The sequence below is a fragment of the Podarcis liolepis genome, assembly GCF_965112155.1.
Source record: "Podarcis liolepis genome assembly, chromosome: 4".
Lineage (NCBI taxonomy): Eukaryota > Metazoa > Chordata > Lepidosauria > Squamata > Lacertidae > Podarcis > Podarcis liolepis.
This window is the reverse complement of record NC_139558.1, coordinates 105801279-105818333: the sequence shown is the minus strand read 5'-3', so window position 1 is coordinate 105818333 and position 17055 is coordinate 105801279. Positions and strand designations below refer to the sequence as shown.

Sequence of the window (17055 nt, the reverse complement as noted above, 5' to 3'; positions counted from 1 at the left end):
TTATTTTTAGGGGGTGCCCATTCTGCAGCTCTAGCGACACTTCAATCACTAGAGCAGGTCGAGGAGCTTCTGGCACGGGCACTTTCACTGCTCTTTGGCCTGGCTGCAGTGCCCCAATTGTGGCAACCAGGCGTTGGCTTTTACCTGCTCCGCTCCCCCTTCTTCTCCCCCCTCAACAGCTCCCACCATCCCTTGCCATTCCTTCCTCTGGGGGCAGACTCTGGCAAAGTGGCCTGGCTGTTGGCAGAGATAGCATTTCCGGGGGCCCTTTCCCTCCTTCTTAGCTCCCTCGCTGGTTTTTGAAAATGCGCGCGCACGCGCTGTTCCGATTTCCATCGGCTCTGCCGGCGGGAAAGCTGGCTCAGGAATGTCTGGAATGCGGAACTCCTTCCTACGTTCCCCTCTCCCTTCCCGCCTCTCCAAGGCTCTTGCCTCCTGCCGCGCTCCTATGGTCAGCGCAGATTTGGTCAGCTGATCCATAGACTCCGCCCTGGGGCTCCGTGCCAGCTCGTCTTTCACCCCCGAAGAAAGACCTTCTTCAAATAGCATTTGAACGGGTGCCGCCGATAAATCCCAACTCAGTCTGTGAATCAGCATGGTAAACTCAGTCCAATATTCACGGACAGATCGACTTCCCTGCTTACAAGCCATTAGCTGTCTGCGCACCACCCCTTCCTCAATATCGCTGGAAAACATGATATCCATTGCACGAAAGAACTTCATTGTGTCCTTTAGTATGTCATTGTGCGTTGCCATTAGGGGTCGAACCCAGTCTCTAGCCCCTTTCTCAAGATGCCCAATTACAAAAGCAACTCGCGATTCCTCATCAGGGAACTCATCGAACTGCACATTAAGGGCATATTGCATCTCTGTCCTAAAAGCATGGTAGTCCTTGGGGTCCCCCCCAAATTTCTGCACCAATCCTGGTACCTTTCTGGGGAATTGCGTGGCTCTCCCCTTCTTGTCTGCATCCTGAGCCCTTCTCTCCTCCAACCTCGCCGTCTGCAGGGCCAGTTGAACCTCCAACGCTCGGTATCTATCTTCCAAGCTTGGACCAGCTCCAGCCCCTGCTCCTCCGGTTCCGGTTGGTTCGCTCATGATGCCTTCTCTTGCACAGGCAGCGTACAAAGACTGTCGGACTGCTGTGAGGGTTTGATTAGCTGCTTGTGCGTGAAAACGTGCTCCCTCAGAGTTTGTGCGACCCCACAAACCTCCGTGTGTGACGGAGCTCCTCAGACATGTCTGCTCTAGTCACTAGTAGAGTCCGACAGTGGCTGTCTGCGGAAGCGTTTCCAGCAAAGAAGTTCCTTAACGGAAACGCGTCTCCTGGACTCACGGCGTGACAGTTTCCTGCGAGGTGTGGGTCTGCCTATGGGAGACTCCGATACCTCCCCACTGTTCTCGCTGGAAGCCTCCCTGAGCCCTCCCTCCTGCTCGCATTCCCTCAGAGACCCACTCCTCCCCCTGCTGGTCCCTGCTTCAGCAGTTGAGTCTCTTTCATCCTGCCTGAGTCCCTCCACCACCTGATGCTCTGATGGCAGTTCCCTGACAGGCATGATGGAGGTGCAGAAGCCCAGGTGGGTCAGGGCCAGGAAGAGGAACATGGGCTGGAGGAGGCTGGGGAGACCAGCAGGAGGGAGACGTTCCCCAGCAAGGCTGTGAGGTCCACGCAGCCGTAAGGGATGGAGAGTCAGACGTCAAGGGACTCCAGCCCCAGGATCCCGACCAGGAGGAAAGAGGAAGGCAGGTGAAGCTGGTGTTGCACATCTCTGCTGTTATGGTAAAATCTGGGTGCGAGGCTGCTCTGCCACCCAGCTCGTCGGACTAGGTCCGCGGGTCCCTACGGAGGAAAATGAGCTCAGCCGGAGACAGGAGCAAGCTGCAGAAGATCCAAGTTTATTGTGCAACAGGTTCAAGGTGAGATTGAACCGTGAGAAAGGGGTGACATGAACTTTTGAAACTTCCCTCCGTGTCCCAGAATGCAATGCAAAATACATCCCAGTTACATCATGAATACATTAAGAAGAGGTTGGGTTACACAGATTACATCATGAATACATTAAGAGGTTAGGTCACACAGGATTAACATATGGAGGAGGGAGGGGGGAATATGCAGAGCTGGAGACATGCACAGATAAGCACATCCTGAGTACCGGGTGATGAGAAGACAATGGTCCATGTATGCATGGTCTGCCACCTGGCATTGCCCGGAGGAAAGGCTTGGCAGAGCGATTTGACAGGATTAGGGTCTTGACACCTTGCTTGAGGAATTATGGAGGACAGGGGAGGTGTCATGGAGTTCTAGAGAAATTGAGCAAATTGGCACGTTGATTTTCTATGAATTTTATAGATGTTAGTCCCTTTTGACATTGACAATTGGACTCGGAAATAAATGGATATATTGTAGCGAAGAAGAAGTTGAAGAAGACATGCCCCCCCCCTTCCGTATCACTGCACAGGGAGGAAAAGGCGGACCTCTCCCAGTGTGGGAAGTAACATCAAAGCAGTCAAATACAATGTTTCCTATTTGCCCAGAGTGGACACACAGGGGAATGTTGCTCCAGCCAGGAAGACTTCCTGTCACACCTGGTCTGGAGCATTCTCCCCCTGCATGTGACCAGGTAGATAGGTGTGACCCTGGCAGACCCTACAAAGGGGCTGGTCATGCAGCCATCTTCCTCTTATGCTGCTCTCTCTTGATCCCTCCTCTCCATTTTGCCTTCTGCTGTCTGCCGGCTCTCAGCCAGCAGCGCATGGGCTCATCCCTCACAGAGGATGAAGCCACACCTTTCTCTGTAACTGTAACTAAAAGCTCAAGCCTGCCTTCAGGACCATACTGTGAACTGAATGTAAGCAAAGCTTATCATGATCATCAATCTTTATTACAGTCCAGAAACCCAACAAATCATTACAAAGCAATGTACAATTCAGACAGCCTACCTCCAGGTTAAACAAGCATTTCGTTCAGACTTAAAGATGGGGATCATTGGTTCTTGCAACCACGGATAAAAACTTCACCACTGCTAATGTTCTAGCGTTTGTCCAGTCTTCCAATAGAACCTGACATAGTGAGCCTCTGTTTTCCCCGGGAAAGTTACCAACAAGGGTAATATCAGTTCAGCCCTGGCTTGCTCGTATTTTGCACAGTGCAGCAAAATATGTTTTATAGAATCAATGTCTTGAGCACACGAGCAAAGTCTGTCCTGGTAGGAAACTCCTCTCAACCTGCCATCTAACACTGCAGAAGGAAAGACGTTTAGTCTGGCTTTGGTGAATAATCTTCAATAATTTGGTACTGTCAGGTTTTTAATGTAAGATGTTAACTTAAAGACATGCCCATATTGTACTCCTACTGCCAACGGACTACAGACTGTGTGTGATGGAGATCACAAGTCACTGTTTGTATTATCCCATAATCTTTGCTTTAACGTCTTTAGGGCGCCTTCTTAACCCAGGTAATACAGTTGGGGTGTGACAGACCAATAGAGGTGGCTTTTCTAGCCATGGTTTTCTGCCATTTGCTGACAAACTCCTCATTGGTCAGGTGTTGGTACAAACCCTTCCCTAGATCAAACACTGAAATCCTGAGCCAATGTTTTAGGGCAGCCCACCACGCTTTAGTTGACATTGGGCACTCACCAGCTTCTAACAGAAGTACGGAGTTGGGGACACAGTTGGGTACCTGCAGCAGAGATCGTAAATTTTGCCTGAAAGCCTTCTAGCTCAGGCAGGTCCTCATTATGCCAGACATTTGCAGTGTACAGGAGTTGGGAAACAGATTTTGCATTGAAAAGCCTTAAGGCTGCTGGAACATGCTTATCATTACTTTTAGAACTGTTGTGTCATCATTGTTTTTAAGAGGGAACTAAAGGGGAATTTACCAGGAGCAATCCAATCTGGACAAGGCAGACTAGATTGCTCAATTTATATGGTTCTAACGAATCTGTCGGGACACGGGTGGTGCTGTGGGTAAAACCTCGGCGCCTAGGACTTGCTGATCGTATGGTCGGCAGTTCGAATCCCCGCGGCGGGGTGCGCTCCCATTGCTCGGTCCCAGCGCCTGCCAACCTAGCAGTTCGAAAGCACCCCTGGATGCAAGTAGATAAATAGGGACCGCTCCAGCAGGAAGGTAAACGGCGTTCCGTGTGCTGCGCTGGCTCGCCAGATGCAGCTTGTTACACTGGCCACGTGACCCGGAGGTGTCTGCGGACAGCGCTGGCTCCCAGCCTATAGAGTGAGATGAGCGCACAACCCTAGAGTCTGTCAAGACTGGCCCGTACGGGCAGGGGTACCTTTACCTTTACCTTAACGAATCTGTCAGCTAGTTTCCTGCTGTGTACTAGGGAATGTGCTCTCCTACCAGCTCACTAGCATGAGTGAGGAAGGATAATATTGAATCCATACATCCTCTCCCACTATCCACAACATTCTCACACCAGCAGCTACCACAGATGCATCTCCATCAGCAGGGAGGCTGAGTGGGCCTCCTTGGTCTGCCTTTTCCATCTGGATCCTGGAGTTCTGCTACAGCTTCTGGAGAAGAAGAGACAGAAGGACAGAAGGAGAGCCTGATGGGTCAAGCCAATGGCCCGGCCAGCCCAGCCTCTTGTTCTCACAGTGGCCGACCAGATGCCCCAAGGGGGAAAACAAGAAGCAGAACCTGAGCCCAAGAGCTGCTCTCCCCTCCTGCCCTTTCTGGCGACTGGCATTTAGAAGCCCTGCTGCCGCCAACTGGTGCTATTTAAAGACAAAAGCAGGGACACCCAAGCAAGGCATCTGAAACATTGCAGGGACTCAAAACAAAGCAACACACACACACACACACACACACACAGAGAGAGAGAGAGAGAGAGAGAGAGCACCCGTTCAAATGTTCAAGAACCAATGCTTATGGCCATCTTATCAGAATAAGGCAAGGGAACCCTGAAGATCACCCAAAATAGCCATTTTTTAAAAAATTAGTTCCAAAGGTAGTAATGATGTTGGAGAGGAGAAGAGGGGAGAAGACCCGCGTTGCCCTGTGGGTGGGTCAGGGTCAGCCACAATCCCCAAATCCCCCTCCTGCCTGGCAGATTGGGCAAGAGCCCACATGGCAAAGAGCCAGACAGAAGCCCATCACCTTCACAAGGCATGTTGGGGAAACGCAATGCAGGCTGGGAGTTCACCAGCTGCAGCAAGAATAAGTGGTGCCAACTGATTCCAGATAGTAAAGGAATGTTTCCTTGGAAGGGGAAAGACGAATGAATAATTGCAGCCCTGAGGGACAGGGACTTTCTACCTGGCACCACACCTCTCTTCTGACATGATTCTGACATCTCCGATTAAGCTTCTTGAAACGTTGTATGGGAAATCATGGGAACATTTGAATTGGACGTAGCCTTTTGCTCTGGGTTATTCTTTGCTTGCTTAGGAGTGGAAAATTACAAATAGTTGCAACAAATAAATGATCAGGCTTAATAGCCGCTGTTTGGCTTCTTTAACTGGGCTGTGGTCTCTTGCTTGAACCTGACCAATTTTGGACCCGCAGGGCCAAAAAAGTTGGGAAACCCCAAGTTTTGATACTTCCTTAGCACTATTGGCCCTCAAGACCCCTCTCTTCCCCCCTGAATTTGTCTAATCCTCTTTCAAAGCCTCCCAAGTTGGAGGCCATGGAGACCTCAAACGGCTGGTGACTTTTGGGATGGTTCTAATAAAAGGTGCTGAAGCTCAACATCAAAAAAACGAAGATCATGGCCACTGGGCCCATCACCTCCTGGCAAATAGAAGGAGAAGAAATGGAGGCAGTGAGAGATTTTACTTTCTTGGGCTCCATGATCAGTGCAGATGGTGAAAGCAGTCACGAAATTAAAAGATGCCTGCTCCTTGGGAAAAAGGCAATGGCAAACCTAGACAGCATCTTAAAAAGCAGAGACATCACCTTGCCAACAAAGGTCCGTATAGTAAAAGCTATGGTTTTCCCAGTAGTGATGTATGGAAGTGAGAGCTGGACCATAAAGAAGGCTGATTGCCGAAGAATAGATGCTTTTGAATTCTGGCTCTGGGGGAGACTCTTGAGAGTCCCATGGACTGTAAGAAGATCAAACCTCTCCATTCTGAAGGAAATAAGCCCTGAGTGCTCCCTGGAAGGACAGATCCTGAAGCTGAGGCTCCAATACTTTGGCCACCTTAGGAGAAGAGAAGACTCCCTGGAAAAGACCCTGATGTTGGGAAAGATGGAGGGCACAAGGAGAAGGGGACGGCAGAGGACGAGATGGTGGGACAGTGTTCTCGAAGCTACCAGCATGAGTTTGACCAAACTGCGGGAGGCGGTGGAAGACAGAAGGGCCTGGCGTGCTCTGGTCCAGGGGGTCACGAAAAGGCGGACACCACTAAATGGCTAAACAACAACAACAGCAACAAATAAAATGTGCTACTCAGCTGAGGACTTCAGAATTCTTAAATTACTGGCTACTTCAGAAGCACTTGACTTGGTCTTTGCCCTGGAGAAGGAATCATAGAACCACAGAACTGTGGAGTTGGAAGGGACCCTGAGGGCCATCTAGTCCAACCCCCGGCAGTGCAGGAATCTCAGCTAAAGCAACTCAACTAAAGAATCTCAACTAAAAGAGACATGGAGCATCACCATCTTTTTATTTGTACCCCACCCATCAGACAGGGTTTTCTGAGCCACTCTAGGCGGCTTTCTCAACAATTTATAAAACCACAAGACAGTCAAGCATTAAGATAAAGCCCTAAACAGGGCTGCCTTCAGATGTCTTCTAAAAGTCTAGTAGTTGTTTATTTCCTTGACATCTGTGCTCTAAGTGCCTGGATGGGGGAGATATCTCTATTCCTGGGCTCACACTCAGGTGTGGGCAGTTGTAACTGATACGAGCCTCTGCAGAGAAGGCACTTTTACGCCATCCCTTAGTCAGTCCTTCTGGCTTCCTGTCTCCCCTGGAGCAATTTCTGACGAGAAATCCCCAAGGGGCTCAGGGATGCCTGACCAGGGCTGTGTGTCTCCCTGCCAAGGCAAGGGGCAGCGTTGGGGAACAGGGAGGGAGGCAGGAACCAGAGGCTTCCGATGGAATCTAGTGAACCCTAAATGCACACGCTTTTGCTGGATTAAGAGCTGTTCGGCAGTGGAACTCTCCTTCCTTGGAGGTTTTAAAGCAGTGGTTGGGTGGCCATTTGCCATGGGTGTTTCAGTTGAGATTCCTGCATCACAGGGGGGTCAGGCTGGATGACCTCTTTGGGTCCCTTCCAGCTCTACAATTCTATGATGGCTATTTTCAAGTATCTGAAGGGTTGTTTCATAAAAGATGGAGCAACCTTGTTTTTCTGCTGCTCCAGAGGCATAGACCCCAAAAGGGATGGAGGAGCTTCTTTTGTTGCATCCTTGCGGACACCTCTTCCCTCTTCCAGGTGGAAGAAGAGAGGAAGGATAGCCTGAAACTTCAAACAATTCAAGTCCAGGCTGGCCTTCCTCTCTTCGTCCACTTGGACTCGCTGGAGTTAGAGGCTGCAGCCCAGGATGGGGACACCGTGCTCCTCCAGATATATTGGGACTTTGACTTCCCTCAGTCGCAAATAGCACAGCTCGTGGTCAAAGGTGATGGGAGGTGGGTTGCATGGATACCCGGAGGGCCACAGATCCCCCAGCCCTGTGGTCATCAAACCCTGGGGGCAGCACTGTGCTGGAGGGACTCAATGATTAATCCCCCGACCCGGTGGCCTTGGAGAGATGCCCCACAGCTGGGCATACCTTGGCGCAATGGACCTGTTTGGGATGGAAAATGTCTCTGAACAGCCCCTTGAGATGCCCCCTCCCTCGTTCTCCACAGAGGCACCATAAAGGCTGCTTCCCGCTCAGCCAGGTGGCCTCAGAGCGATGCTCTGCGCGCAGGATGCAGCTGCTTGCAAAACTCCACCAGGAAGCTCAGGAGCAGGAGAAGCTGCCTCAGACTGAGCCGAACGACACCTTAACCTAGAGATGGACCGCAGTGGCTGCGGTGGCTTTTCAGGGTCTCAGGCAGGGAGTCTCTCCAGCCCCCTGCCTGGAGTTGCTGAGGACCAGACCTGCTTGTGAAGCAGATGCTCTCCTGGTGATTGACAGACCTCCCTGTGGCTCTGCAGGTGAGAGGGTTCGCTCTCGCCAGAATGGCTCTTCTCTGCCTCCACATGGGGAGGCCGCGGTGCATCTGAATGCCAGTTGCTTGTGACGTAAAAAAATTCCTGATTCCTGATACAGACTTTGTTCTAACTGTTCCAATGCTGTGCATTTAACCTTTTTTTTAGAGAGAGAGAGAGAATGTACCAATGAACGTTTTGATTCCTGTGTGCCTGCCTTCTGCAGCTCTCATGCCTTCCTCCTGCACTGAATGCCGGCCTTATCTGACCCTAGAAGGACTCAGGGTGTTTTGCTAGGGTGTTTTGACAAGCCAGGGAGAAAGATGTAGGAAGGGGTGCCAATGGCCCCTCACGGAAGACTGGTTGCCAAGGCAACGGGAGGTTATGTGCAAAAGACCCAGACATTTCACACTCCTGCACCTGTAACCCTTTTCATGCATGCAATAATCATAGAGTCATAGATCTGTAGAGTTGGATGGGACCCGAGGGGTAATCTAGTCCAACCCCCTGCAGTGTTGGCTCTAGCTTCCTCCTTGTCCCTCTTGACTCCTACCCCCTTTCTACAGTCGCTCCCCTATTCCCATTTGCCTCCATGCTCCTCTCCTCTTGACTCCTGAATGTGAGACGGGTCCCTTGGCTGCCATCACCATGGCCATCTTCAGGCATCTCTACTCGTTTCCAAATGGTTCTACCTGCTAGCCTGTTTCTTTTTTCTTGGCAGGGATGAAGTGACCCACACCTGGCTAGAGGCAGGAGGAGAATGCCACTGTCTAATGCCACCCACTTTCATTCCCCCACGTGCATCTTGCTGGGGGTCCCGGGGCTGGAAGCTCTCCACTCCTGGATCTCCATCCCCTTCTGCCTCGGCTACGTCGTCGCTCTCCTGGGCAATTGTACCATCCTCTTCATCATCAAAACAGAAGCCAGCCTCCACCAGCCCATGTTCTTCTTCCTCTCTTTCCTCTCGACCATCGACCTGGGCCTCTCCACCTCCACCCTGCCCAAGATGCTGGCCATCTTCTGGTTTGGCCTTGGGGAGATGAGCTTTGGCTCCTGCCTCGCCCAGATGTTCTTCATCCACACCTTCACGGGGATGGAGTCTGTCGTGCTGCTAGCCATGGCCTTTGACAGGTATGTGGCCATCTGTGACCCTCTGAGATACACCATCATCCTGACCAAGCCACGGCTCGCCTGGATGTGCGCTGGCGTGGCGCTGAGACCCTCTATGCTGGTGTTGCCCATTGCCCTGTTGACTCTCCGCCTGCCCTTCTGCAGCGACCACATCATCGTTGCCCACACCTACTGCGAGCACATGGGCATCGCCAAGCTGGCCTGCGCCGACATCCGGGTCAATGTCGTCTACGGCCTCTTCGCCATTGCCTTCCTCATGCTAGATTTGGTCCTCATTATTCTGTCCTATGTGCTGATCTTGCAGTCTGTTTTCCGGCTCCCCTCCAAAGAGGCCCGGCTCAAATCCCTGGGCACTTGTGGTTCCCACGTGGCTGTGATTTGTGTCTTCTACACTCCTGCCTTCTTCTCCTTCCTCACCCACCGCTTCGGACGCAACATCCCCCATTATGCACATATCCTCATTGCCAACCTCTACGTCATTTTGCCCCCGGTCCTCAACCCCATAATTTACGGCATCCGGACCCGGGAGCTGCGCAGGAGGATCCTGCAGTTCTTGTTCTCCAAAAGGGCGCCTTTGTCCAATGTCTCCTGATTATGCTGACTTGCAGGGGGTTGGACTAGATGACCCCCAGGGTCCCTCCCCGCTCTGCAATTCTATTTTGCATTCCTACAATCTGTTGAGTGGGAATTCGGATACGGGATCTGAGTGTTTTGTTCTGATCCTAAGAGATCCAATGTGGCGAAGGGACAGAGCTCAGAGGAAGGTCCCACCTTCAGTCCCCACTGGCAGCCCCAGCTAAGGCTGGGAGAGAAACCCCAGAGAGCTGTCGCTGCCAGTCAGTGTGGGGCGCCCTGAGGTAGATGGACCGATGGTCTGATTCATAATTCTGTCATTCTGTGATCCTGGCAAGCTGGACTCTGGCCTGATTCACTGCAGCACAGTTGGGAGGAGAAGAGGAGGAGGAGCAATAACTTTTTGGCAATGTGCACCAGAATTGTTGTTGTTCCACCGGGATTAAATTCACGGCATGTAATGCCTTAAAGGAAAATATTATGAAAATGATTTACAGGTGGTACATGACTCCAGTCAAGCTTGCAAAAATTTATCATTTGCCCAATAATAAATGTTGGAAATGTAAAGAGACTGAAGGTACATTCTTTCACCTTTGGTGGACATGCCCAAGGATTAAGGCTTTCTGGGAAATGATATATAATGAAATGAAAAAGGTATTTAAATATACCTTCTTGAAGAAATCAGAGGCCTTCCTCCTGGGCATTGTCGGCCAATTGGTGCTAAAGAAAGACAGAATTTTTTTTATGTATGCTACTACAGCAGCAAGAATCCTCATCGCAAAGTATTGGAAGACACAAGAGCTACCCACTCTGGAAGAGTGGCAGACGAAGGTGATTGACTACATGGGACTGGCTGAAATGACCGGCAGAATCTGAGACCTGGGAGAAGAGACAGCGGAAGAAGATTGGAAGAAATTTAAAATTTATCTTAAGAAATACTGTAAAATTAATGAGTGCTAAAATGTTTTGGTTATAAAAAGTAAGTGGATTACAGCTGTAAAGATTAAGTAAAAGGAAAGAAAAGGAAATAATTAGACAATTAGATAAAATTAAGGGGGAGGATTTGCTGAAATAAATTTAGGAATTGGAACGCAGAAAGGGGAGGTATGGGGAGGTCGGTGAAATAAGTTTTAAGAAAAAAAGGATATGAAATTATACACGTTTGTTTTTGTGTTTGTATGTTTGTATTGTGTATTGTTTGTGTTTATATAAACTGTGAAAAACCAATAAAAAAATTATTTAAAAAAAAACAGAATTGTTGTTGTTGTTGTTGTTGTTGTTGTTGTTGTTGATATCCTGCCTTTCTCCCTGACAGGGACTCAAGATGGCTTACACTTAAGATAGAAACAGCTAAACACTTAGAAAAAGAGTAATAATTTAAGAAACAATTACATATTAGTGGAATTAATAGTATATTGAAATAATTTAGAACATTCCCATAGAAGCAGCATGTCACCAGCGCTTTCATGCAAAGCCGTCACTTCCCCAAAGCCTCTTGGGACAAGGAAGTCTTGACCTGCCAGCCAAAGACCCCAAGGAGGGAGCCAGGCTCATTTCTCCAGGAAGGGAAGTTCCAAAGAATGTTCGTGTTAAACTGCAGTTGTTGTTCATAAAGCGGGTATACAAGGCTGTATGCAAAGTGGGCCAATGTCATCTTCACGCCTGTTTCATCTTAATTTTGGGGAAGACACATCACTATACAGAGAGATTTAAGAATAATAATAAAAAAGGATAGGATGTTTTAGATTTCCCCTCTACATTTGTGTAATTATTTTTTATGCACATTATAGTAATGCTTTTAAGAAAGCAATAAATCATAGAATCATAGAGTTGGAAGAGACCACAAGGGCCATCGAGTCCAACCCCCTGCCAAGCAGGAAACACCATCAGAGCACTCCTGACATATGGTTGTCAAGCCTCTGCTTAAAGACCTCCAAAGTAGGAGACTCCACCACACTCCTTGGCAGCAAATTCCACTGTCAAACAGCTCTTACTGTCAGGAAGTTCTTCCGAATGTTTAGGTGGAATCTTCTTTCTTGTAGTTTGGATCCATTGCTCCGTGTCCGCTTCTCTGGAGCAGCAGAAAACAACCTTTCTCCCTCCTCCATGTGACATCCTTTTATATATTTGAACATGGCTATATATAGCCAAATGGGAAGGAAAAAAACCTATCTTTTCAGACTCATTTATTGCAATGCTTTGGCTTTCTGAAACGTGGCCCCCTCTGGACAACAAATACCATTAGCCACGCCACCCCACCCCACCCCCCGATGATGCTGGGGCTGATGGGAGTTGGAGCCCAAAGTCCTAGAGGGCACCAGGTTGCAGAAGACTGTCATTAGGGCCAGGGGAAAAAACAAACTACTGTCTCTTGGGGTTCATCTGGGGCAGATATGGGGGGTGGGCAGGCAAGGAGAGAAGCTTGGTGCCTGGGTCGGAGGAAAACAATACAAACTGAAGGCTTTTGCAGATGATTTGGTTTTGACATTACAGGAGCCAGAACCTAGTACAAAAAGAGCTTTAGAACTAATTTCTGAGTTTGGTCGGGTGGCGGGATTCAAATTGAACAAACAAAAAACTAAGGTCTTGGCAAAAAACTTGACATCTTCAGAAATAGATGGGTTCCAGAAGGAAACGGAACTAAATGTGGTTACAAAAGTGAAATACCTGGGGGTCAATTTGACTGGGAAAAATTTGAATTTGTTCAAAGATAATTATGAAAAATGTTGGTCTGAAATTAAAAAGGATTTAGAAACTTGGTCAAGATTGAAACTTTCCTTGTTGGGAAGAATCGCAGCAGTTAAGATGAATGTATTGCCAAGAATGTTGTTTCTGTTTCAAACCCTTCAGATCGTGGACAGAGTGGCGTGTTTTGGAAAGTGGCAGAGGGACATCATGAAGTTTGTCTGGCAGGGCAAAAAGCCCCGAATAAAATTTAAAATACTAACAGATGCAAAGGAAAGAGGGGGATTTTCCCTGCCGGACTTAAGATTGTATTATGAAGCTGCATCCTTCTGCTGGATGAAGGATTGGTTTTTATTAGAAAACACTGATGTCCTAGATCTGGAAGGGTTTAACAATGCTTTTGGGTGGCATGCATACTTGTGGTACGACAAGATAAAGTTTCATAAATTGTTTAAAAACCATATTGTCAGGAAAGCTTTATTCATTGTCTGGACTAAATATAAGGACTTACTTGAAAGTAAGACCCCGAGGTGGTTATCACCGACGGAGGCTAAGGCCATAAAACTACTTAACATGGAGAGTGGCTGGGTAAAATACTGTGAGATAATAGAAAGAGTTGGTGATACTTGGAGGTTGCAGAGTTTTGAAAAATTGAAAGGAAAGGTGCGAGACTGGTTTCACTATGCCCAAATTTTAGAGATCTTTAAAAAGGACAAAAAAGTTGGTTTCCAGGTGGAAAAATCAAAATTAGAGACAGAACTACTTGAACCTAAGACGAAAGTGCTTTCAAGAATGTATAACTTGTTGCTTAAATGGAACACTCAAGATGAGACAGTTAAATCAGCTATGATAAAATGGGCACAAGACATTGGGTACAACATTATGTTTGAAGACTGGGAAAGGTTATGGACCACCGGTATGAAATTCACGCAGCGGCGTAGCGTGGGTTGTCAGCACCCGGGGCAAGGCAAGTAATTTGCGCCCCCTAACCCGGGGCAAGGCAAGTAATTTGCGCCCCCTAACCCGGGGCAAGGCAAGTAATTTGCACCCCCTAACCCGGGGCAAGGCAAGTAATTTGCGCCCCTTAACCCCTAACCTGCCGCCGCTGCCAGCTTCTTCTTGCTGCTGCCTGGTCTGGTGTGGTTCTCTCCCGCGCTCAGCGCTGCGCTGGGTGGCTGCTGCACTGTCCCTCCCCCAGATAGTCCCTCGCTCTCTCTCCGCACCGCACGCCTGGCACCCACCCCCTCCACAGTGGGCAGTGACCTGGCGGCTCGGATCGGATTCGCACAGCCAGCACTGCAGTTAGAGAGAGTGAGCCAGGTAGGGGCAGAGAGCTGAGAGTGCGAGCGCCCCCCCCAGATGTTGCGCCCGGTGTGGCCGGCCCCCCTGCACCCCCCACGCTACGCCACTGCCTATTAAGCTGTCAGTGAGCCTGCAAGTAGAGCTTATCGCTAAATCTCTAATTCTAGGAAGACTCCTCTACCCTATAGGGGGAAGACCTGAAAAGGCAGCTAGGCGGGAGGGAGCCACACATCCCCCCACACCTCCCCAGAGCCACTTGCCCCCCTTTCTGCTGTGGGCAAAACCAGTCTGGAAATCACTCACTAAGTGACTTTGGATCCCTTGGAAATCACATACGAGTCACATTCATCTTTGATCTGCACCTCAGCATTGGTTTTTCCAGGTGCAAAGGAAGAATCCTGCAATGCACACACCACCCCCACCTCCTGGCATCTCCGGAGCAGGGTGTGGGGTATGGGATGGAGAGAGAGGAGAGCCTGTCTGGACAAGGTGCCACCAGGGTGGGGGCAGGTGCCAGTCCAGATGTCTCCCTACCTTCCCCTGGTCCTCAGGGGGGAAGTCTCTAGGGCTGAAGGTGAAGGAGTCCGGGCTGGTGTTGGACTCGTGGCTTTTGGTACCCCCCCCCAGGTGGTTTTGCTGGTGGGCAGCGGCTGAGTGCTGGGCTCTGGGGCTGAGGTTCGAGAGTTGGGGTGAGTCTGGCTGCTGTTGCTGGCTGGCCAGGTGCTGGATGCCGACTTGGGGCTGCTCGGCGGATGGCGGGGAGTGCCGAGTTCTGGCCTGGTCCCAAGGAATGACTGGATGTCAGCGGTGGTCGGCTGGCGAACTGTGCTGCTTCCTGGAGGAGCACTGGGCGGCGGAGGAGTCGCGGCGGAGGGCTGGGCGCTCAGAGGAGCAGTCGCCGTCGGCTCTTCGGTGAGAATGGGCGTCGCCTCCGTCGGGCCGCACGTCAAATGCTGGCAGGTCGTTCTCTGGGAGACAGGGAGAGAGAGTCACCAGGGCCGGCTGCTCGGTGGTGCGCTGCAGTCAGCCCAGGGGGCGCTGCACAGCGACGGCGGCCTAGAGAGCCTTCGCCCGTTCCTGTTCGACGGCTGCGCAGGCACCTGCTTTGGCGGGAACTTACCACCCAGGGCGTGGAAGTCTTTGGGGAGCGCAGGGCGCGGCGAGGCCCGGCGGCGCGTCGGGGTGCGGAGGCTGCCCGTGCCGGCCAGGCGTCGGTGGCGGCGTCGGCGCTGCTGCAGCGGCTGCTCCTCCTGCAAGCAGTGAGTGGAGCGCAGCCGCAGCGGCGGCGGGGAGCGCGCGCGCGCTAGGGCGCAAGGCTGGCGGTGGCAGCGGGGAGCCCGTCGGAGGAAGGAACTTGTCCCTTCCCTCTGGACTCGCGCCCCCCGCAGATGTTGCGCCCGGTGCGGCTGGCACCCCTGGCACCCCCCACGCTACGCCACTGAATTCACGGCATGTAGTGCCTTAAAAGAAAACATTATGAAAATGATATACAGGTGGTACATGACCCCAGTCAAACTTGCAAAGATATATCATCTGTCTGACAATAAATGTTGGAAATGTAAGGAGGCTGAAGGAACATTCTTTCACCTCTGGTGGACATGCCCGAGGGTGAAGGCTTTTTGGGAAATGATTTATAATGAGTTGAAAAAGGTATTTAAGTATACCTTTCATAAGAAACCAGAGGCCTTCCTCCTGGGCATTGTAGGCCAGAGAGTGTCAAAGAAAGATAGAACTTTCTTTTTATACGCAACTACAGCAGCAAGAATCCTTATAGCCAAATATTGGAAGGCACAGGAGTTACCCACGCTGGAAGAGTGGCATGCGCAACTGATGAACTACATGGAACTAGCCGAAATGACTGGCAGAATCCGAGACCTGGGAGAAGAGGCAGTGGAAGAGGATTGGAAAAAATTTAAGGACTATCTACAAAAACACTATAAGTTATATGAATGTTGAGAATTTGCTAAGTTTTGGGAAAAACATGCTTCAGTATTGAGATTTGAAAATGCTGGAAATTAAGTTATGACTGTGAAAAGTTTAAATTTTAGAATACATAATTAGATGAAAGTACAAAAACACATGAAACAAGGTATCAATTTGCTGTTTATTTTTATTGTAAAGAAAGCAGGGATGGAAGATTTGGGGAAGTCCAGTTGATTATGAAAAAAGACCCGGAAAAGTGAATTTTCTTTTATATAATTTCTTCTTTCTTTTTGTAAAATCGCTTTTGTTGTGTTACTGATGATGTATTCTGACCTTGGAAAAAAAGCAATAAAAAATATTATTATAAAAAAAAAAGAAGCTTGGTGCCTGAGGCTGGTGCAGGGCAAAGCAGGCAGACCCCCCATGCAGAAAATGGGAACAGGCCCTGGAGAAGACGGGAGGAGGAGCTCAGCTCCGCAGGATTCGCAGGGGAGCCTGCTGACCTTTTGGGGTCTCAGGGCGCAGAAATGGCTCCTCGTTCTCTCAGGGCCCTCAGACCTTCTGGGACACCGGAGAAGATTCCCTTGTTGCTTCTTTGAGTCAATGGAGGTTGCATTTCCTCATTTACAGGAGGGCTGTTGCTATGGCATGCAATGCACCCTTCACACTTGGTTGTGTGTCAGGAACACAGGCACAAACGATTGTGTGTGTTTGTGTTTTGTATTTGTAAACTACCCCTGTCTCTGAGATTCCAGGGCTCCCAGGCGCTGACCAAAGATCCAATTTCCTTGGAATGAAGGTCTGCGGAGACTGTGGCGTCCTTATGATATGTAGTTTCATTTACTCACTTATACAACCAGAGTGTAGGATGGAGGGGCTCACAGCATGGACACCCCCAGCAGGTCTGGCTTCTCCATCTGTCGCAGCTTTGGCTCCGGCACAGAGGAAGCTGGTCTCTGGGTCTCCCACAACTGTCTCTGGGTCTTGCTTTCCTAGCTAGACAGCCCCCCCATTAGCCTGGGTTGCCCCCCCCCCTTGCTGCAGCTCTTGCAACCCAGCTCCTTCTTTGGAGTTGCTGAGGAGGACACTCAAGTGGCCAGAGAAGGCCCTTGTCTTGCAAAGAAACTTGTCTGTGGGAATCGTGCATCCATAATGCTATGGAAAGGGTGAATGTCTTCTGGAATTCTCTGGTGTCACCAGAAGAGGAAGCCGTTCTTTTCAGTCAGGTCTGTTCTCAACTGCAGAGGATGAGTAGCCTTGGGAGACTCTTGGGGAGATGGAAGTGATGAAAGGACTGAATCCACGAGGGAGAGCTACTTGCTGTGAGATGGG

At 50.0% G+C, this 17055-nt stretch overlaps 1 protein-coding gene across 1 annotated transcript; it reads left to right on the top strand.

Annotated features, from left to right (window-relative positions):
- Positions 1-6851: 6851 nt before the first annotated feature.
- On the top strand, positions 6852-10240 carry LOC310705295 (olfactory receptor 52E4-like). Its single transcript, XM_083499925.1, has one exon. It carries the CDS (start codon positions 8870-8872, stop codon positions 9830-9832), a length of 963 nt encoding a protein of 320 aa, XP_083356051.1. The 5' UTR covers positions 6852-8869; the 3' UTR covers positions 9833-10240.
- The last annotated feature ends 6815 nt before the right edge of the window (positions 10241-17055 follow it).

Bases quoted from the DNA above. Each gene is read 5' to 3' on its own strand.
- LOC310705295 (XM_083499925.1), top strand. From the start codon at position 8,870: ATGCCACTGTCTAATGCCACCCACTTTCATTCCCCCACGTGCATCTTG.